This window comes from Rattus norvegicus, chromosome 5, assembly GCF_036323735.1.
Source record: "Rattus norvegicus strain BN/NHsdMcwi chromosome 5, GRCr8, whole genome shotgun sequence".
In the NCBI taxonomy this organism is placed as follows: Eukaryota; Metazoa; Chordata; class Mammalia; order Rodentia; family Muridae; genus Rattus; species Rattus norvegicus.
Genome location: NC_086023.1, coordinates 152,910,515 through 152,932,898, shown reverse-complemented (window position 1 = coordinate 152,932,898; position 22,384 = coordinate 152,910,515). Strand labels below are relative to the sequence as shown.

Genomic DNA, 22,384 nt, shown 5'->3' with positions numbered 1-22,384 from the left:
TAAGAGAAGACGCCAGAGGCAGTAGCCTGAGTTTCAGCTGGTCAAAATCAGCGTGTTACTAGACCGAACAGTTGCATCTTTTTTCTAATCCTCTGAGCTCTGTCTGGCCGAACTCTGTAATCCTTCTGGAAGTATGTCGGGACTCAAAGGTTCTTTATCCGGTTTTGAATAAAATAAACACAAAGGAAACCGGTGGTTCCACTTCACTGGTCGCCTCTCCAGGGTGTTCTGCGGGACTGCCACCAGGTGGCGCTGCGCTTCCAGGTTGGGGCCTTGAGCCCTGCTTAAGGTTCAAAAGGACCTTAGCAGATAGGTTTAGTGCTTAGTTAGCATGCATGGACCCCAGCCTTAATCCCCAGCATCCTGAGGACAACCTCCCAAATCCCTACCATCAGGATCAAATTTCATCTGCTTGATAACAGCAAGTTGAAAAAGCACTACAAACCAAAAAATAAAAAGCCATTTTTGAAAACACAGGCTAGAAGTCTGAGGCGTGACTCAACTGGCAGAGTGCTTTCCTAACTTGCACAAGACCCTGTGTTGGATCTCCACCCCCCATAACCGGGCACCATGGATGGCACAGGCCTATAATCCTAACATTTTGGGGGAAGGAAGATCAGGAGTGAAAGCTCATCCTCAGCTACACAGCAAGTTTGACGTCAGCCTGGGCTACAGGAAGCTGTGTCTCCAGATAACAAATCAGTACAGGATAGGACTCGGCATGGCCATACACATCTCAGTTCTTTGGATTTAAGAATCGGGAGAATCAGTTCAAAGTCACCCTCAACCATATACAAGTTTGAGGCTAGCCTGTGCTACATGAAACCCTGCCTCTAAAAGCCGTGAAGAGAGAAGCACAGGCTACAAAATAAAAGAACGAAGATCTAACTTCAAGTTACCCTCTTGAAAATAAGCTGACTTCAGAGTTCATCAGTGTGTGTGAGAGTTCTGTTCGCACCAGACACAGCCCATGTGTGGAGGCAGGAGGGTAAGGAGCTCAAGGTCATCCTGAGCATAGGAGACCCTGTCTAAAAACCAGTAATGCTCTGTAGCAAAGGTGGGTGTGAGAGCTGGAGGGATAGCTCAGTAGTTAAGAGCACCGACTGCGGGGTTGGGGATTTAGCTCAGTGGTAGAGCGCTTGCCTAGCAAACGTAAGGCCCTGGGTTCGGTCCCCAGCTCCAAAAAAAAGAAAAAAGAAGGAAAAAAAAAAAAAAAAAAGAGCACCGACTGCTCTTCCAGAGGTCCTGAGTTCAATTCCCAGCAACCACATGGTGGCTCATAACCATCTGCAATGGGATCCAACGCCCTCTTGTGGTGTGTCTGAGGACAGCAACAGTGTGCAAATATACATAAATAAATAATGCTTTAAAAAAAAAGTGGGCATGAGTCACTTCTGCAGTCCCTGTATTTGGAAAGTAAAACAGATAATGACAGATCTTGCATGAATAGAAAAACAGACAACTACTGTTTAATACCCATGGGCATCCCAAGAGCTGTGTGCCATGAACTGAAAAATCTTTTCTACTCTTAGGTCTCCCCAGACTTCCTATAGGACTTAAGAAACTGTTAACACGGGGCTGGAGAGATGGCTCAGTGAAGAACGGTGCTTGCTGCCAAACCTGATGACCTGAGTTCTATCCCCCAGCACCCATGGGGGATAGAGAGAACTTACCGCCACATGTCTGCTGTGGCATGTGTTCATATGCACATACACACATCATAATAATAATGAAGAAAAAAGGTTTTTAAAATTGTCCAAAATATGTGATTCCTGTGTGTGTGTGTGTGTGTCTACAGAGGTGTGTGTGTGTGTGTGTGTGCCTACAGAGGTGTATGTGTGTGTGTGTGTGCCTACAGAGGTGTGTGTGTATGTTTGTGTGTGCCTACAGAGGGGGGTGTGTGTGTATTTGTGTGTGCCTACAGAGGTGCATGTATGTGTGTGTGTGTGTGTGTGTGTGTGTGTGTGTGTGTGTCCTGGGACACTGAAGTCATTGTGCACACATACACACATGCTTCAGGAATTAAACCCAGGTCAGCAGGCTTGCCTGCTAGACCATCTCACTGCTCCAAAACAACAAAATTTCTTTTCAAAACTCTTAATACATCTGCCTTCTTCCCTGCCTTGCCATTGTGCTAAGGCGAGTTAATGATTGCATGGTATTTTCTTTACTTCTGCAGTAAGAAAATATTTTGTTGTGATATATTTAGATGAAATACAGGGTGGTGTTTTTTTTTTTGTGTGTGTGTGACTTTTATGCCTTTTACTTGAGGATAAATATTTCAGAAAAATGCCCAGTGGTGCTTGGTCTGTGGCTAGCTGGGTATATATATATATATATATATATATATATATATATATATATATATATACACACACACATACATACATATATATATATATGGTTTTTTTTTTCCAACTAAGGTTATCCAGATTCATTGTTAAATTTACTCCAAATGGTTGGAAAAACATACAGTATCACTCAGTCTTCTCTATGGATGGGTTGAACTGAGTCACCATTTCCCTGCAATTCAGAGAAGTAATCAGGTTAAGTCTGGTCTTGGCCCAGCGCCATCTTCCTTCAGCATCTTTTGAACAACTGAGACCTTTATTGGAGAGTTCTCTGTTCCTCCTGGCTACGGGATTGTCGAGCCCCCTCCCCCAAGAGGAAATGAGGGGGAAAAAGGGTGGGTGCCCTCTCAGTCTCTCATCAGCTGAGGTTTCTGCTATTGTCTTAGCTGATTTCCTGGGACACTGGAGTCATTGCTGAGTTGATTCCTAGCCCGTTAGAAATTTCTAGCAACCGCTGGTAAAGCTAGAATGGAGAGGGGTCTCTCTGCAGCTGAGAAGTGGTCTTAGAGTGTGAGGTGATTCTAGGCTCACTAGCAATTTCTCCTGGGAAAGGGCACACACATGCTCACACATGTGCATACACACACCCTTACACATATGCATGCATATATACACACATACTCACACATGTGCATGCATACACACACACATACACACACACACCTGCCCTCCTGCTCAGACTGCACCCGGAGCTGTCCATATAAAAATAGAGTACCCAAAATCATCTCTTCCTCAAAAGAGATTTGCTATGAGTTCACACTGAGCAAAATTAATAAAAATGCATCAAGGGATGTATTTGCCATCTACTGCCACACAAATGGTGCCCCAAGTTTTGAAGCTTAAAACAATAGAACACAGTCACCTTGGGCCTCACCGAGCCTTGACCAGTGCCTGGCCCACTATCCACTCTTGGCAGCTGTTTTCGGAATGAGTTACGCTTGTGCCTCCCAGAAAAGGTGACTTCCCATCTCATGAAACAAGATCAATGAAGATCAACGGTGTGCCAAGGGAAGGCTTGGTATAGGAAAACCCAGGTGGTGGCCGGCTCTGCAGAATCCGTCTTCTTTCTGAGAACAGCATCCAGACATCTAACAGGCTTCACCAGGGTTCCTCCACCACCACAGCTCACCCTGGTTCCTTGAGGCTATGACTGGTTCATGTCGACTTACAGAAAAGCTCTTGAGAAAGACTGAGATGAAGGCATGTGCCTTTAGTCCCAGCACTCAGGAGGCAGAGGCAGGCAGATCTCTAAGTCTGAGACTTCTCTGGTCTGCATAGTAAGTTCTGGGACAGCCAGAGCTACACAAGGAGACCCTGTTGTTTCCCCGACTCTCCTAATCCCCAAAAAGCAGAAAGTTAGAAAAAAAAATCTAACCATTGACCACTGAGTCGGTCAAAACCACCCTATGAGTGTCTCTATATTGGGACAGGAGGAGAGATGGCTCTGTGATTAAGAGTGCACACCTGTACCGTCAGCACTGAAAGGGGGAAGGATTGGAGGAGCTCAGGGACCTGCTCGCTGCCAGCCTCGTCAATAAACTCAAACTACCTGTTCAGGGAGAGACATTGCCTCAGAAACAAGATAGTGACAGAAGAATGCCTAACATCCTTTTCTAATCCTCAGACACACACCACCACCACCACCACCACCACCACCACCACCACCACCACCACCACCACCACCATCATCATCATCATCATCATCATCACCATCTTACAGTCAATGAGGAAGGAAGTGGTGTTTCTGGACTTTTTATTTAAGCCAGTGAGCAGTGATCCCAGGAGTGCCAACTCTAAAGGCCACTTCATCGTACTAAGGAAGATGGAAAAGAGAAAACCAGAAGCCAGGCCTGAGGAAGGGCTGTGGCAGCAGGTTGGGGAAGCAGAGAGGAAAGCCTAAAATAAAAAAAAAGTGGGGCTGGCAGGATTCCTCAGTGGTTAGGGACACTTTCGGCTCTTGCAAAGGACTCAGATCTGGTTCTCAGCACCCACAAGATAGTTCACAACCGGGACTGGAGAGATGGCTCAGCGGTTAAGAGCACATACTCTGGACTGCTCTTCCAGAGGTCCTGAGTTCAATTCCCAGCAACCACATGGTGGCTCACAACCATCTGCAATGGGATCTGATGCCCTCTTCTGGTGTGTCTGAAGACAGCTGCAGTGTACTCGAATACATAAAATAAATAAATAAATAAATCTTTAAAAGAAAAAAAAAAAGATAGTTCACAGCCACTGGATCCAGGGAATACAGTGCCCTCTTCTGTCCTCCATGGGCAGAGACACACATGTGGCCCACAGACATGCGTGCAGGAAAAACACGCATACACACAAAATATATCTTTTTTTTAAATATTTTTATTTATTTATTATATATTATGATTACACTGTCGCTATCTTCAGACACACCAGAAGAGGGCATCAGACTCGTTTCAGATGGTTGTGAGCCACCATGTGGTTGCTGGGATTTGAACTCAGGACCTTGGGAAGAGCAGTCGGTGCTCTTAACCACTGAGCCATCTCTCCAGCCCACAAAATATATCTTAACAAAACTCTTTTAACACATTTTCCTTTCTACTGCCAGTTGTATGTTGGGGACCTGCGGCCTACCCTTGTAGCTGACACATATCATGTTGCCAGTCATTTCGTAGACCACTTTTGGTGTGTTATTTCTCCTCGGGATAGGTCCTCCGTGCTCTGGCTGCAGGCTTTGATACTGGACATCCATACACGAGACCTAGAAGGCAGGGATGACACTGTCTTAGCCACTCTGAGAGCTGTGGTTCTCCCTGAATTTAAACTTAGCTCCCCCTGTGGAACAGGAGAGAGGAGGACAGGAAGTTCTGCAATGTCCAGGCCAGTGAGTTCTGTCTTTAACAGCCGTTCTCACCTTCAGTTGGAGACAAAGCAACCAAAGCTAGGACCCCAGAAGCTTTGGATACTCCACAGAGACACGGCTTCCTTCCTGTTACCCTAGGTGGAGGAGTCTGGGTAGAAGAAAACCTACAGCTACATAGGGAGTGGTTCCCAACATCCTATAGCCTGAGATTGCTCCCCAAAGAGCTCTTTTAACTCCTCCCCAGCACTGTGTGGTGGTGACGGACACTGAAACAGAGCACTTGGAAGGCTCAGGAAGGAGGATAGCCCTGAGTTCAAGGCCAGCCTAGGCTATAGAGTGAGTTCTAAGATAGCCTTGGCTACAAAATAAAAATATGTGTGCATTGGGGTTGGGGATTTAGCTCAGCGGTAAAGCGCTTGCCTAGCAAGCACAAGGCCCTGGGTTCGGTCCCCAGCTCCGAAAAAAAGAAAAGGAAAAAAAAAATATGTGTGCATAAGTTGTGTGTGTGTGTGTGTGTGTGTGTGCATGCATGAGTGTGTCTGAGTGTGTGTGCACTTTGGGAAGGAGAAAGCAAAGCCAGTCACTGCTCTCCAGGAGTCGACAACAGCCATGGAGCCTAAACATCTAGTCAGGCAGAGAGAATGGAGGGCAGACAGATGGGGTGGGGCATTGTTGTGACTGACTCCTGGAGCTCCAGGGCAGGAATTGTGCACCTGTATGGATAGGTCACAGAGAGGTGACAGGTTGCAGACAGGTGACAGGTCGCAGACAGATGACAGATCACAGATAGGTAGACTGGCCCGGGTACTAGTGTTTAAGAAACAGGCGTGGCTCCCGGGCATGTATATGAGGAGGGTGGAGCCTAGGAGAAGCTGGAAAGGGAGGCTCCCTGAAAATGATATCTGGGGTGACTCCACCCAGCCAGCAGTGAGCAAAAGGTGGGGTCAGTGATGTCTCTGCTCAGGACTGTGCCCCCCAGAGCTGCCAGATCTTAATCTCCTTGCACAAGGCTCCTCCTGATTCTGCCCTACCACAATGCTAAGCAGTTTGGGAATTTTGTTTTTGATTTTTTAATTTTTTTGGTCAAGTCCAAAGCTCTGGGGCCAAGCTCTTGGAGTGACTTTGGGCAAGTTTAAGTCCTGTCTAAGCCTGGGTTTTCTCAGTTATAAATTGCACTAACAGTTACCTTCCCTACCGAATTGCCCAGACAGGTGAGTTCTATTCTATTCTATTCTATTCTATTCTATTCTATTCTATTCTATTCTATTCTATTCTATTCTATTCTGTTCATTCATTTGCATTCTGTAAATCAGGCTGGCCTTGAACTCACAGAAATCGACCAGCCTCTGCCTGCCAAGTGCTGGGATTAAAACAGTCTATGCCACCATGCCCATCTGAGAAAAAAAATTCCTGCATTTATTTATTGTGTGTGGATACACTAGTGTACATGTGGAGAGCAAATCTCAATTTGTAGAAGCAGTTCTCTTCTTCCACCATGTAGGCTCCCAGGGATCAAACTCAAGTCATCAGCCTTAGCAGCAAGCACCTTTTCCTGCTGAACCATCTTGCCAACCCAAGGACTCAGGGGAGTCTGAGGTTTTAAAGGACAAGCAGGACTAAGGGCCTTGGGGTCCAAGATGATCAAGGTTACCTCGTTCAGTTCTTTCTCCCTGGATCACCCGGTCCACCCTGGACCTTTAGATGGAAACTGTAAATGTTCCCATTGGACACAATGTACATCTACAACCCTCTGCTGTTTCCTTTTGCATTGCCCACTACTGCAACAAAGTAACACTTTGGACTCCGCCACTCCTCCGTGGGCGGGGCAGGCAGACGTCATTTCCTCCGGATCACCTCCCACGTTTGATACCACTGGCCTGTTTATTTTTGTTGGTTCTTAGAGCAGAGAGAGGGTCAGCTTCAGAAGGCGCTGCCAACTCTTTGGTTCACCACAGGCATTCGACGAATATTGGTTGAATGGATAATGGAAGAAGAGCCTGAGGGCCAGAGAGGCTACGGGAGCCGACAGGTGTCATACGGCATATAGCTGCATTGCATCTACTCTGGGTCTGACTTGGGGTCCCAAGTGATACCCAGATTCAGCAGCCTGGGTGGCTTTGGATGGTCTTAATTGCATCCAGTAAGAACTAGAATTCTCTAGACGTAGCCTCGGGTCCTCCAGGTGAGGAATCACCTTGGCGGGTGGCTGGAGGCTGAGCTTCATCTATGGCATCTCATTGTCATGGTGGGAATAGAAAAGCTTCCCTCTATTAAACCTGAGGCTAACTTATACAAAGCCCTAAAATGAAGCATTAAAAAAAAAATGAGGACGTTGTCAGGGGATTGCCTGAGCTGGTTGAAATGGTCAGGAAAATCAAGCTTACCTTTGAGGAGAGTCTAAGACACTACACAGTCCACACTCACACACACACACACACACACAAACACACACACTACTAATAACAACACGCACACATACACACACTAACTCACACGCACTACTACTCACACGCACACACATGCACACACATTTGAACACACGTTCACATATACACACAAACATGCACATACAACTAATAACATACATGCACACTCGCACATTCACACACATACACTCAAATGCACACATACTACTTACACACACAGGCATACACACACACATGCGCCCTCATACACGTACTCATACATTCACACACTCACAAACTCACACATACATACATATATACTACTGGTAGTGATAAATAATCTTACAAAGATTGTTTTTTAAAGGTGTCCTTTTTACTTTTGGGAGAGTGTTTTGCCTGCCTGTTTGTATGTGCACCGTGTCCATGCTTGGTGCTCAGAGGTTAGAAGAGAGCATTGGATCCCCTGGAACTGGAGTTATGGGTGGTTATGAACCACTGCGTGGGTGCTGGGACTAGAACCCAGGTCCTCTGCAAGAGTAACAAGTGCCCTGAACCTCTAAGCCATCTCTCCAGCCTAAAATAATTTCAAAATAAAAAAAAATGGCCGGAGTTTTTGTCCCTCTGCTGCTGCTTCCGCCTCCTCCTCTGCTGAAAGGTAAAGAATTCGTTTCAAAAGCCATCAACCTGTGCCTAGCAAGCGCAAGGCCCTGGGTTCGGTCCCCAGCTCCGAAAAAAAAGAAAAGAAAAAAAAAAAAAAAGCCATCAACCTGGAAAGTTTGGCTCCCACGCTTTCTAGTCCTAGCTTAATCAATATACACTTAGGTGTCTCTGGATCTGCACTGAGACTACACTTTAATCCTGGACAACATGTGGCTGGTTTCCCCAGCAACCGTCATCAAAGCCATAAACAGCAGACCGAGGCTTTGAGAGAAGAGAGACTGGGCAGTCCTAACAGAGATAAAAACCCCAGGGCCAGGCTGGGGCTGGGGCTCCCTGGGAAGAGTGTTCTCCTAGTACTGACAAAGTCCTGGGCTCCATCCCTAGCACCAAACAAACGGTGAGACTGTGTCTCAAAACAGAACACCCCAGTGCTCAAGGACAGTGCCTCACTGAGGCATCCCATGCTAACAAGACTTGGAAGGAGCCTGCTGTGTTTGGGGGCTTTCCACTGAAAAGGGACATCCCTGCCCCCACTTTTCTCCTCTTCCTCTTCTTCCTCCTCCTTTTTGTTTGTTTAGAGTCTTTTGTTTTGAGACAAGGTCTCACTATGTAGCCCAGGCTGGCCTAAAACGCACTATGCAGACCAAGGCAATCTGGGTCTCTCCTCCTGCCTCAGGCTCTGTAGTTCTGGGACTATCGTCATCAACCACCACACCAGTACTGGACTCACTGTGCTGTGTTGCTTGGCTGGAACTCACAATGTAGACCAGGCTGGCCCCATACTCACAGAGAGCCACCTGTCCTGTTACCTACAAGTATTTCTATTCGACAGGCACACGAGTCACAGCCTTATTTTCCACTTCTCTAGCACAGACTCTGGGTGTGAACTCCTTTGGCCAGAAGAAGGGTCAAGATTCTGATGGTGTGGCTCAGTGGTGAGAACCTGCCTAGTTACCTGGTGTGCACAGGCCTTTGGGTTCTAGTCCCAGAAACCTCGAAAGCTGAGAACACGAATTGTTCCATCAGGGACCAGGCCACCACTACAGCCTGTCTTAGAATAGCATCAACCCCCTGCTGCCTTCCTCCAGATAAGCCCTTCACACACAGATACACACACACACACACACACACACACACACACCAATTTCCAGCTGGACTTTTTCTCTCCCTTCCACCAGCTCCAATGATCTACTGAAACAAGGGTTAGACCAGTATGTGACCTTCCTTCTCACCCTCTCCTGGCTGCCCCCAACCTTAAAATGAAACGTGAGCTCCTCCCTCTGGCAGGATAAGGCCTCACCCCCTCTGACCTCAGCATTCCCCTCTGGGTCCCATCTTGGGTGACTTTCTGCTTATGGGCTCTGCACACACAGGACACAGCCCCAGCCTGCCTCGGTGCCCCTAAGAGGCTGTTTGCTTACCCCGTCTTGTGGAGAGGCCACTGCCTTCCCATCTGCAATGTTCTGAGTCAGAAGGTATTGTTTCCTCCACAGAACTTCTCCAGTTGACTCCCTTTAGTAGGATCATCTTGTACCCCTCTCCATAATCAGGGCGGGGCTTCTGTGGTGCTGCCCACCTCTCAAAGAGCCTAACCCACAATGAACATTCCAGGGGCTTTAATGCAGGACCAGAGTAGCCGATAAAGGACACCTTGAGTCTTCTATATGTGGGCTGCCTGGAGGCTTGGCTCGAGGGGCTGATCCTGGTAATGGTTGAAACTTGGAATAGTTTAGAGGGAAGGGAGTGATGTTGGAGAGTTAGTTCAGTGTTAAAGGGACTCACTGTTCTGCCAGAGGACCTGGGCTCAAATCCCAGCACCCACATGGCAGCTCACAGCTACCTGTGACTCTCTCACAGAGACATGCATGCGGGCAAGACACCGACGTACGTAAAATAAAGGCAAATATATTTTTAAAAAAGCGGGGGTAGGGGGGGAGGGTCTGTCCCCACACCCCTTAATTATAGGAGTGTGAGAACTTGTTCTGATGTTAGGGGAGAACGGGTGAGATGGGCAGAGCCATGGAAGATAGGAGGACCATAAACAAATCAGAGGGAACCCCTCCCATGTGCATGCGTGCATGTGTATGCGCACATGTGCATGTGTGCGTACTTCTCGCCAACCTGCCCATCGCTTGAAGCCTCTCATTTCTAATCCTTGCCTTAGTAGCACCGAGCAGAGGACATGTAGCTACTCCTGCCTTGGAGTTAGTAAACCATGGAGCAGAATTTGAACCCAAGACCATCTGACTACTGACCTCTTGTCCCCATATCCAGAAGAGTTTCTGGAAACATCCTGGAATGTCCCCAAGATACCCTAGTCTAGGTCTCTGGGACTGGAGTTCAGAGCCAGGAGTGGGAGTGTCCCCTACCTTCCCCTCCTCCATCACGTGTGGCCACTCTGCTTAGTGTAGACTGGCTTGTGTCTTTGGTGAAGCAGTGAATCATGGTATTGTCAACAAACGCCATGGAGATTCCTACCAAAGTACAAGTAACTCTTTGCTCTGGGCACCATGGAGGAAAGACATTAGCTGGGGTGTGAGCAGCTCATGGTCACTTGGTCCAGGACCCAGTCACTTCCTGGATGTGGCTCTACTCCTGGCCTGTCACTTTACCTCCTGGGTGACCTGAGGCCCACCTTGTCTTCCTGGGTCTCAGTTTCCCTGTTAAAAGGATCTCTTAAATCTGGTTGTGAGTTCAGGGCCCCCAGGAGGCCGTGAAGAACCACAGTCTGATTGAAAATGGGGGTGCTGCTTTTTATTTTTGTTGGGGAAGCAAAAATTCTTTTTTTTTTTTTTAATTTTTGCCTGTGTGCGTGTGTTCATGTGGGAGGGACTGGAATTACAAGCAATTGTGAGCCGCCTGATGTGGGTGCTGGGAACCGAACCTCTGTTAAGCACATTTTTCTAGTCCCACCCACCCTCCGCACCGGCTTTAAGGTAGGACACAGGGAATTCCCCCACGCTTGCTGGTCAAGTTTACCCACTGGCTCACGCTAGAGGAAACGTGCTATGTTTTCGGAGCCAGCCCTGACCTCGCAGCAATCCCCTTGCCTGTGCCGCCTGCCTGTGTGCCGGGATGAGAGAGTGTCACTAAAAGACTAGTTTCTAACCGCACAGGAGGAATTTCTGTCACCTGCCAACTGCCAGTCCTCTGATCCTCAGTTCCCACAGTCGGTCTACGCTCTCACTTCATCAGCTCGCTTCATCCGACGCCGCTCTATGCGGCTCTATGCGAGGTCCCTTCCTCCTCTTTTGCCTTCTCACAAATCCGACCTCGAAGAAGTGGGTGCCGGGGTGTCAGACCTGAAGTTCCCACTAGCGACGGGAGGAGAGAGCGACGTGGGGACACCGCGGAGCGGTGCCGGAACACTGGGCAGGTGATGGAGGTGGGGGTCACCAGCTGGGCGGGACGGGACCCGGAGGCGACAGCGGCAGCCACCCAGCTCCAGAAGCGCGACCCGCAAGGGGCGGAGCTGGGGTGCAGATCAGGTAGCGCGCGGGGCAGGGAACGCCGGGGGTCGGGGGAATGGAAGGACAGCGCGCAGAGGCTCAAGTCCGGAGAAGATAGCTCGCGGGGCCCCCGGGGGTCCCCAGCCTGGCGCGCGCCTTGGCGGGAGCCGGTAGCCGAAAGGTCAGCAACACCTCCCGGTTGTCTGCAGACGCGGGTGCGCAAGAGGTGTTCAGGGTGCAAGCCTCGAAGCGCCCCAAAGCTGGCTGCATTTGGGGCAACATCTCTGGCATGCGGGAAGCTGGTGATTTCCTTATCCGCTCCGGTGAAGTCACCGGTAGCGACCTGGACTCCCGGAAGAGAAGCCTGCGAGAGGTAGGAGCCTTGATCCTCCTCCCTCAGGTCCTGAGTTCGCCTGGTCTGTGAACTGGGCATCCAGGAGTGCGCGCTCCTTCCGGGGCCACAGGAGCGCTGCAGCCCAGTGAGAGCAACACACGGAGGAGCCCGTGCTCCTACCAAAGTCAATAAGCGAGATATTGAATCAGCCGCTCCTTGATACCGGGGGATTCCAGTCCTGGGTGCCTTGATTGGGAAGGAAATGGCTGTGATTCCTGCCTCCAAAGGGGCTGGATTGGGAACTGAGGGAGCCCTGGGTGTGGGAGGAAGATTCTTCTTGGAAGAGGGGATGAGGGATTTGAGGAGTTGGAAAAGGAGCAAAGACGTGGAAGTGGTACCCAATCAGAGTTCCTGCCTTGGCCTGGCTGGCTGTCGTCTTGAGGCAGCCCCTTTTCTTACCGGTTCGGTTTCTTGTACCTAAGTGAAACTTTCTTGTATCTAAGTGAAAGTGGTTTTGACAGATTAAGTCATGGTTTTATGTAAACTTTTCCTTTCTGCCAGACTGGCTTCTTGGGGACCGGGACTGTGTCTGGTTCACCACTGCCTCACCAGCTCTTGCAAAGTGCTGGGCTCCTAGTAAACCAAGGGTTTAAGAGTGGCTGCTTCAGGTGACACTGGGCACCTCCTGGTGTGTGTGGTGAGCAGGCACAGGTGGCTGAGGTGGGCTTGAAGATAGATAGATAGGCTCGCCTGGCCTCTGTGGCTCTGACTGCCTTACCACCACCTAATCCCTAACTGGACTCACATCACCACCTAACTGTAGCTCAGGCTGGACCCAGGCTTGTGTGTGACAGCTTAGCACTGCCCAGGCCTTCGAGTTCTGCTGACCTCTAGCTGGTCATGATAGGCTTCTGTCACTCTGAGTTGACTAAAGTGATGTTCGTAGTGAGTGGCAAAGATCTGACGTGGAGGATTGTGACTGGAGGGAGTGCAGTATCCACAGGGACAGGAACACACTGCTCCCCAAAATGACAAGTTCAAGGCCTCTTGTGGCACTTAACTAGTGCTTAGGATTTTTACCTGGGTCTTGCCAGATGTGATAGCCTTCAGGACTCGGGAGGTTGAGGGAGGAGGCTTACCTCAAGTTCAAGGCCCGCCCAGGCCAGATAGTAAAACAATCCAAATAAACAAACAAATAAACAAACAAATAAATAGGGCTGGACAGATGGGTCAGAGGTTGAGGGCATTGATTGCTCTTCCAGAGGTCCTGAGTTCAATTCCCACAACCACATGATGGCTCACAACCATCTATAATGGGATCTGGCGCCCTCTTCTGGTGTTCAGGCATACATGCAGGCAGAACACTGTACATATATACATACATATGTACATACATACATACTTACATACATACACATAATACATATGTGCATACATACATATGCACGCACATACATACATACATACATACATACATACATACATAAAGAAAGCAAACCCACTTGTGTCTGACTGTGAACTCTAAGTGAACAGGGAGGAGTAAGGATGCTGGGTGCCCCCTCACTGTTCCCACCGCCCAGCACTGCAGGTGACAGGCAGACGCTCGGGGAGTTTTCTGTGGACTGTGGACCTGTACTCTTGGCTTTGAGGCAGTCCTGGCAGAACTGTGATCTTCACTCTCAGATCCCATTTCCCCCCAGCTCAGGGGTGTACCCTCTCATTCATCTGTCACCTCTTGCTCCTCCCCATGCTAGTGGCTCCTCTCAGAGGACAGCCTTCTGCTGGATGTGAGCATATTCAAGAGAGGCCAGGGTGTGAGGTAGCCATGATGGCTCCACCCCACTGCCCCGGGACATGGGACAGGGTGGCAGGGAAGGCAGGAGACTCAGAAGTTTTAAAGTTGGCTGGCCGGGAGGTGGTGGGGTACCCCTTTAATTCCAGCACTCAGGAGGCAGAGACAGGGGGGCTCTCAGAGTTCAAGGCCAGCCTGGTTTACAAATCAAGTTCCAGGACAGGTAGGGCTACATAGAGAAACCCTGTCTCAAAAACAAACAAACAAACAAATAAACAAACAAAAGTCTAAGCTCATCTTTGGCTATGTAGCAAGTTAAAGGCCAGCCTGGGATACATAGTGTCTTTTCTCAAAAAAACAAACAGGAGACTGCAGAAACACCTGTGCTATGCTGCAGGCTTAGGGCCTCTGCACCCAGCTGCACGCGGGTCTTCCTAGCTGGCTTCCATGCCCCTGGCTTCCCCACCCCCCACCTCCAGCAGATTCCCCATCTGGATTCCATCTTTGCTCTAAGATCTGGTGGGTTAGGTTCTTTGTGCCCTGTCCTCAGATGAATTCCTGATCCACAGTGACGCTAGGCAGTCAGCAGATAGGAAATCAGGGAGGGGAGCGAGCTGAGTCACGTGCCTGGAGTGGGCTCCTATGCTCCCCAACTCCTGGGGACATAGGTGAAGGCGGAGCCGGCTGCAGGGAGGCAGGGCCAGAAGTTCTGTGGTCTGGAGCTCTTCCCGCAACTTTACAGCTTGGTCTGAGGGTGGAAAGGAGGGTGTGTCTGTCTCTGAGACAAGGCTTGTTCTACAGCTAGGGGCCTGTGCCTGCCATGCCTGAGCTGATGGAGCCCTAAGCCAGGGTCCCAGTGGCAGCTGAGTGGGTGGTGTAAGAACGGGGCACCTCAGGGAAATCATGAGGGTCTAGAAACCCAGTTGGCCTTGTGCCAGAACTGAGAAGGGGAAAACCAGCATCGACTTTACCCCACACGGTGCCCTTGAGTCAGCACCTGGCTTATGTCTCTGAGCTGCCACTCCCTGATTTATTCATCAACCGCAATGACTTAATAATGCCATCATCCCCTTTCGGAGAAGCCTTGTGTCTAGGACCTGCTGTGACAACTTTTAGGGTGCATGGACCTGGAATTTAAAAATTCTTCCTACTACTGGGTATAGTGGATCCTTTCACCCGGAACTTCTTGAGGAGGCCAGCCCTTCAGTCCTCTCCAACATGCTGGGAGCCTCACCTCAGCTTGCTTTCCAGTTGCAGCCCTGAAGGGTGCTCAGAGGACAAAGGCAGAGTCTTTGTTTCTCCCTAATCTGGCTGCAGGTGATCTCAGTGATTCTGAGATTAGCAGTTATTCTGTGAGCAGCTAGGGGGCCCGGCTTCATACTCCCTCGGCTCAGTTCCCCTGAAAGCCACGGGCATTCCACAGATGGGACATTCATCCCATCCCACCCAGTGGCACAGGCTTCAGAAGTATGAACATCCAGGAGGCGTTGCCAGGAATGGGCCTGAGTCTGTCACCCTACCTATGCCAGGCTGGCCTTGAACTCGCTACGGCGCCAAAGACGACCATGGGAGTTCAAGGACCCTTGTGGATACCAAGGCCTGTATGTAAGAGAGCGAAGCATAAGCACGATTTCTTCCATGCTTGTTTGCTTGTCGCATTGTGTTGTTTTGAGACAAGGTTTCTCTATGTAGCCCTGGCTGCCCTGGAACTTGCTCTGAGACCAGGTTGGCCTTGAACTCAGAAAGATCTGCCTGCCTCTGCCTCTCGAGTACAGGGATAAAAGACATGGGCCACCACCATCCAACTTGTTTAGACTTTTTTCTCCATACTTTAAACCATCACAAGATCACTGCTGATCCTAAACACCTAAGACAACGTAAGCAAATGTGAAACTATTGTTTTGGGAATAGCAACCAGGTATGGGTCTGTCATTACATTCTTATTTATTTATACAGGGAGAGAGGCATGCCAGGGCATTCATGTGTGTAGGTCAGAGGACAACTTCTCTCCTACTACCATGTGGGTCCCCAGGGATCGAACTCAGGTAGTCAGGCTTGGCGGCAGGCCCCTTTACCCCATGAGCCATCTAGCCAGCCTAGTTCTGAATAGATTCAGCTGTGACTTACTGAACCCGCCCAGGCGCGTGGACCCTGAAGACCCGGAACAACTGACTTCAGAAGCTTTCAACAGGTCTCCTTGAAAGTAACCACTTGCTAGGAAGGAGGCAGGAGTGTGTGATGTTCCGGGTAGTTTAGAATGTCAGCCAGAGGTGGAATTCAGATTCTAATTTTTTTAAAAAAGCCTAAAGGGGTTGGGGATTTAGCTCAGTGGTAGAGCGCTTGCCTAGCAAGCACAAGGCCCTAGGTTCGGTCCCCAGCTCCGGGAAAAAAAAAAAAAAAAAAAAAAGCCTAAAATGGTATGTATAATCAGGTAGTCAGTGTCTTCACATCTTATTACCAAGTTAGAGTCTCTTTGTTTATATTAATTAATTAATTAATTAATTATATATAAGTACACCGTAGCTGTCTTCAGACACATCAGAAGAGGGCATCAGATCCCATTACAGATGGTTGTGAGCCACCATGTAGTTGCTGGGATTTGAACTCAGGACCTCTGGAAGAGCAGTCAGCACTCTTAACCACTGAGCCATCTCTCCAGCCCTCGGTTTCTAATTTTTGACCAGGAAGAATTAGCTTTTCCATAATGGGCTTTAATAAAACCCCACTTCACTTGTGGTAATTTAAATCCGAAGGCAGGGGAAATAGGAGATGGAGTCCAACCTGGACCGTGAGGGAGGGAGGGGGAGGCGTCCATCTTCAGTAGCTTCTAGGGTTGTTAATATTTTTCTGGCTACTCAACCATGGAGAAGGGATGGCGGCACCATCTGTAGTGTTGGAGGCTTGAGGAGTAGTTCACTCCAAACCAGAGGTGGTTGTAACCTTCGTGGGCCACCTCAGAGACTTGCTGTCACCACCACGTGGACAACAGGAATTCACACATACTCGTAGGTTGTTCCAAAACCTCTCCAAAAAATGTCACCAGCTGGAGACCAGGGATGCGGTTTGAAAGAGAATGAGTCCTGTATGCTCTTATGGTTAGGCTCAGTTGGTGGGGGGAGACCCCAGGAGATGACAGATATGCAAATACACAAAAGAGTCTTCATTGTTCGAGATTGGGATGCAACCTTCCCTGCTCTGCAGGCTAGGAATGCAGGGGTTCTGGTAAATATGGAAACTGCACAAGCTGGGGCTTTCAAGCCTTGGTGTTATATGATTGGATGAGGGGAAATGAATGCTCTCCTTCAGAACCAATAGCGTTTGTTCAGACAACAACTGTAAAAAAAAAAAAAAAAAAAAAAAAAAAAACCTTTTTGACCTGGGAAGAAATAACTTACTCCATTATCAGAGGCTACTGTATTTTTTACAAGCCTGCCACAGCTGTCTGGGAACACTTGGTTGCCTCTTTCCCGTAGCTCAGTTCAAGGGCACTAATATTCTGCCTCCTTCAGCACTGAGGGGGAAGCCGCTGGCTTTTCGGCTTAGCAGGGAAGGGAATGCGAGATTCTGCACCAGGGGTTAATGAAGAGCCAAGGGCAGGCTGCCTTGTGTATTTGAATGCTTCATTTCCAGTTAGTGGAACTGTTTGGGAAGGATTAGGGGGTGTGGCCTTGTCGGAGTAGGTGTGTCACTGGGGATAGGCTTTGATGTTTCAAAAGCCCATGTCTCTGTGCCTCTCTCTCTCTCTCCCTCTCCCTCTCCCTCTCCTTCTCCCCCCCCCCCCTCTTTCTCTCTCTCTTGGTTACTGCTCCAGTATGATACCTGCCTCCATGCTCCGCACCACGATGGTCATGAACTCACTCTCTGAAACGATGGTCATGAACTCACTCTCTGAAACGTAAGCCCCTGGTTAACTGCTCTATTCTGTAAGTTGCCTTGGTCACATGCACTAGATCAGTGACTGAAGCAGGGACATTTTAGACCCTGATATGACTTCTGTGAAAGACAATAATAGGGTTGGGGATTTGGCTCAGTGGTAGAGCACTTGCCTAGCAAGCGCAAGGCCCTGGGTTCGGCCCCCAGCTCCGAAAAAAAAGAAAAAAAAAAAAAAGACAATAATAATCCAGCCACGTGCAAAGCCACATCACAGAAGGAGACGTGGGTCCTCACACAGGAGAGGGGAGGCGCTGGGCATGACGCTGTGCATCTGTCACCCCTGTCCTTGGGAGGTGGAGGCAGGAGAATTGCAAGTTCGGGGTCATCCACAGATACATAGAGGGGTCGAAGCCAACCGGGCTATGTAAGAATCTGCCAAGGAGGGAAAAGGAAGAAAGAAAAGGAAAGAAACCCAAAAAGAGGTCAACAAGGAATTCACTGAGAAAGGAACTCAGGCTTAATATTCAAAAGTGACAGGAGAGCGCAGTGGCTCTTAACCTTCCACATGCCGGGACCCTTCATGATTTGGTGACCCCACCACCACCATAAAATTATTTTGTTATTTCATAACTGTAATTTAGCTACTGTTATGAATCGAAATGTAAATATCCAATATGCAGAATGTCTGATACAGGACCCCTGTGAAAGGGTAGTTCTACCCCAGGGGGTCAAGGCCCACAGGTGGAGAACAACTGGGGGACTCAGAATAACCAACGTTGAAATAGCCCTCCCACACACATAGACACCACAGTGAAGCTGAGGTTGAAAACATGAAGGACAGTCCTGAGGAATGGCTCAGCAGTTAAGAGAACTGGCAGCTCTTCCAGAGGACTCAGGTTCAAATCCCAGCACCCGAGGAGGAGTGGTGGCTCACAACCATCTGTAAGCCCAGTTCCAAGGGATCCAACATCCTCTTCTGGTCTCCATGCCTCTACAGAACGTAGGCTTTTTATTTATCTTTTTTTTTTTTTTTTTTATTTTTAAAGGGGGAAAGGCCAGGACGAGAGCAGAGAGCCAGCAAACCACTCGACTGATAAAGGAAGCGGAGGTGGCAGTGTCCTTGGAAGGGAAAGAAAGGGACCTTTCAATCTGTAGCCCTAAGGCCAGCCAACCTGTCCTCTAAACAGGAACTCACCGTGAAAGTATTCCTAAGCAAATAAACAAAGCCTCGGAAGGTGGGGCACAAAGACCCACAGAGGAGGAAATAGTTAACTATGAAAAGAAACAAAAAAAAGTCAATACTGACCCGGCAGAGTGGGGAGCAGGGTGTAGGCAGGGCTCGGCCCTCTAGAGAGGAGGCTGTTTAGTTTTGTTTGAGACTGGGCCTTGAACCTCCTGCCTCCGCCTCCAGGGTGCTGGGGTTACAGACCTGCCCCACCACGCCAGCCATGCTTGGCAGGGCACTCTGCAGATTGAGCTACATACACAGATCTTTTTTCTTTGGTTTGAGACAGGCCTGTGTCTCACGGCACAGCCCAGGCAGACCTTGAACTTGAGGTCCTCTTGTGATCAGGGCTTCCTCTCAATACTGGAATGTCGGGTGTTTGGTGATCATTGAGAACGGGCTCACCTGGGAGCCTGGCAGCCTAAGCCACCCAGCGAGAAAGACAGGCCGCAGGAACTGCTAAGCCAAGGGCGAGCCATGGCCTGGTTCCATCCGGGGAGACTAAAGCACACTGTGCCAGTACTAACCTGGCTGCTAAGCCTCCCAGGGTCTCCAAAGCACTTGGCTTCTGTTTTGGTTTGCTTTTTGTTTGTTTGTCTTTGTTGTTTTTAATTTCTGTTTATTTGTTTGGTTTGGTTTGTTTGAGATGAGGTCTCACGTAGCCAAGGCTGGCCATTTAGCCAGGGATGACCTTGAATCTGTGGCCCTCCTATCTGCCACTAATAGGGTGATAGGAATTGAAACGCACACCACCATGCCTCCTTCATTTCCCGGGGAAGTCATCCTTGAGGCTAGGCCTGCCAGCCAAGTGAGGTCCAGAGATTCTTATCTCTCTCTGCCTCCCCAGCACTGAGAGTGAAGCCGGGGCCACGCATGGCTTTTACCTGAGTTCTAGAGTGTGAACTCAGGTGAGCCCCTCACTGGCTGGGCCAGCTTCCCAGTACAGAATTCTGGTTGCCTTTGTTTGCTTAAGTTAGTTCCTTGACCGTTTCATGCTTATTTATGATACATTCTGGCTGGCCCCCTCCCCTTCTATTCCCCGTCCCCTCTTATCAGCCTCCAACCATCTCAGCCCTCACCCACCCCTGCCCTCCTCCCTGTCTGTCCTTTTCCCAGATTTATGACCTTTGGCTTTGTTCTGTGGCCCATCTAGTTTAGTGCCATCTGTGTGACTGTAGAATTGCAACTACACACCGAGCCCTTTCAAATGCAGTTTTGTTTTGTTTGTTGTTCTTGTTTTTGTTTAAAGATTTTATTTATTTCATGTACGTGAGTCCACTGTCGCTGTCTTCAGACACACCAGCAGAGGGCATCAGATCTCATTACAGATGGCTGTGAGCCACCATGTGGTTGCTGGGAATTGAACTCGGGACCTCTGGAAGAGCGGTCGGTGCTCTTAACCGCTGAGCCACCTCCCCAGCCCTGCAGTTTTGCTTTTAATGTTTTATTACTGTTATGTATTTTGGAGGGCCATACGCCATGGCACACATGTGGGGGGCTAGCGACCTCCTTCCATCTTGTGGGTTCTGGAGGTCGGACTCAGATTGTGAGGCTTACAGATTGTAAGACCTTACCCACCAGGCCACCTTGCCAGCCCCTGAAGCGTGATTTTTTTTTAAAGATTTGTTTATTTATTATATATGAGTACACTGTAGCTGTCTTCAGACACACCAGAAGAGGGCATCAGATCTCATTACAGATGGTTGTGAGCCACCATGTGGTTGCTGGGATTTGAACTCAGAACCTCTGGAAGAACAGTCAGTGCTCTTAACCGCTGAGCCATCTCTCCAGCCCACGTGATTTTTTTTAAGACAACTTCTCAGACTCACAATACAGCTGAGACGGGCTTTGAACTTCTGATCCTGCCGTCTCCGAGTCATGAGTGCTGGGGTCACGGTCATGCGCCACCCCACCCACCCCACCCAGCTCCCACGTCCTGTTGTGTTGTTGTTTGCTTGTTCTTAGTTTGGTTTGGTTTTTCAAGTCAGGGTTTCTCTGTGTAGCCCTGGCTGCCCCAGAACTCTCTGTATACAAGGCTGGCCTCGATCTCAGAGATCCATCTGCCTCTGCCTCTCCTTCTCGAGTGCTGGGATTAAAGGTGTGTGCCACCACTGCCCAACCTCCAGTGTCCCTTTATGTTTTTTGCTTTGTTTTGACTTTGGTTTTGAGACAGAGTCTCACTATGGAGCTCTGGCTGTACTGGAAACTCACAGAGATCCACCCGCCTCTGCTCCCTGAGAGCTGGAATTAAAGACATGTGCCACCTGGGTTCTGATTGGAAAAATAAATTTGATCTGAGTCCAGGCAAAATAGAAGCTTCGGGTCGGAAGCTTGTGAGGTCCCACACTCCTGCACCTGGCTGTCACCCAAACTCACGGACTCACCCTTGTCAGACAAGTCCCTCCATGTCCATCACATGCCTCGATGCTCTGTACAGGCTGCCCCCCTTTACCCCTTCCAGAGCCTTCCAGAAGGCGGCTCCGGGTTGGATACTGCAAGACGGTGATGACTGAGGCAGTTTTGTTCTCCAAGAGCACTTTGAAGAACAAGCAAGACAGACAGACACATCCATGTGTCCACTGCAGCAAAAGGGGACTTGGGAGAGGCAGAGACAAGTCCCAGGGGAGAGACTCCCAACTGGAGTGAGCGTCTGGGACTTCTTCAGTGACCATGGCTGAGCTGGTAGGGGTCACTGCACCTGGCTAAGTGACTTAGGCGGCAAGACTCCTCCTGGGCCCCAGTGTCCATGCTAAGTCGTTGCCACTTGTTTTTGAGAGTTATCTCTGATGTGACAAGGTACAAGCCACCTGATGGAGATGGAGGGGTTTTGACCAGAATTCAAACCCAGGACCAGTTCCAAAGCTGTCCTTCCCATGACACACCAAGACATGGAGGACAGAAAGCAGGGCCATCCCATGCAAGACAAAGGTGACACCCTGTGGGGGAAACCGAGTGTTCCTGAAGAGTCCAGCTGTGGCGTGTGTGGAGTGTTTGGTGTGTGTGGAGCATGTGGTGTGTGTGGGTGATGGGTGGGTGGAGGAGCAGGAGAGGTGCCAGGCCTCCCCTTGTACTTGGGGCCGTGACTCTCAGCCTGGCTGCAGTCTCCTCATGCTCAGCTACCCAAGACCTATTAGGGCCCTGTCTGCCTCCTTCCAGGCAGGTTGGGCAACCCGAGCTCGGTCCTCACCTGATGGTTCCATGTCTGCCTCCCCACCCCGCCCCCGGGCTACTGTCTATGCTCAGAATGGGGGCCTAGGGGCAGAGAAAACAGGATGCCTGGAGGACATGTAACTATGTCACTTATGTAACCATTAAGTCGACATGGCAAGAAGAAGGAGCAAATAAATGAAGTTAATCTCTTTTCTCTTAGTCTTGTACACATTTTGAGCGTGGATAGCTTGACATCCCTCGGGCTTCCTTTTCTCCCTTCCCTTAGAGCCCAACCTGGTTTTATTTTAT

General features: G+C 49.4%; 2 protein-coding genes across 3 annotated transcripts in view; one reads left to right on the top strand and one right to left on the bottom strand.

Moving 5' to 3' along the window:
• Window positions 1-4,688: 4,688 nt before the first annotated feature.
• On the bottom strand, window positions 4,689-14,213 carry LOC134487010 (uncharacterized). Its single transcript, XM_063288634.1, has 2 exons — window positions 11,385-14,213; window positions 4,689-5,085 (listed from the first exon to the last, which is right to left on the bottom strand). Exon 1 carries the CDS (start codon window positions 12,132-12,134, stop codon window positions 11,469-11,471), a length of 666 nt encoding a protein of 221 aa, XP_063144704.1. The 5' UTR covers window positions 12,135-14,213; the 3' UTR covers window positions 4,689-5,085; window positions 11,385-11,468.
• Ncmap (noncompact myelin associated protein) overlaps window positions 11,724-22,384 on the top strand; it is a 28,003-nt gene continuing 17,342 nt past the window's right edge. The window contains exon 1 of one of the 2 annotated variants that reach the window (XM_063288445.1): window positions 11,724-12,074. The gene's annotated coding sequence lies outside the window, so the exon portion shown is untranslated. The remainder of the gene's footprint in view (window positions 12,075-22,384) is intronic. The other variant, XM_063288444.1, reaches the window with a different exon arrangement.

Coding starts and splice junctions, on each gene's coding strand:
- LOC134487010 (XM_063288634.1), bottom strand. CDS start 12,134: ATGCCCAGTTCACAGACCAGGCGAACTCAGGACCTGAGGGAGGAGGAT.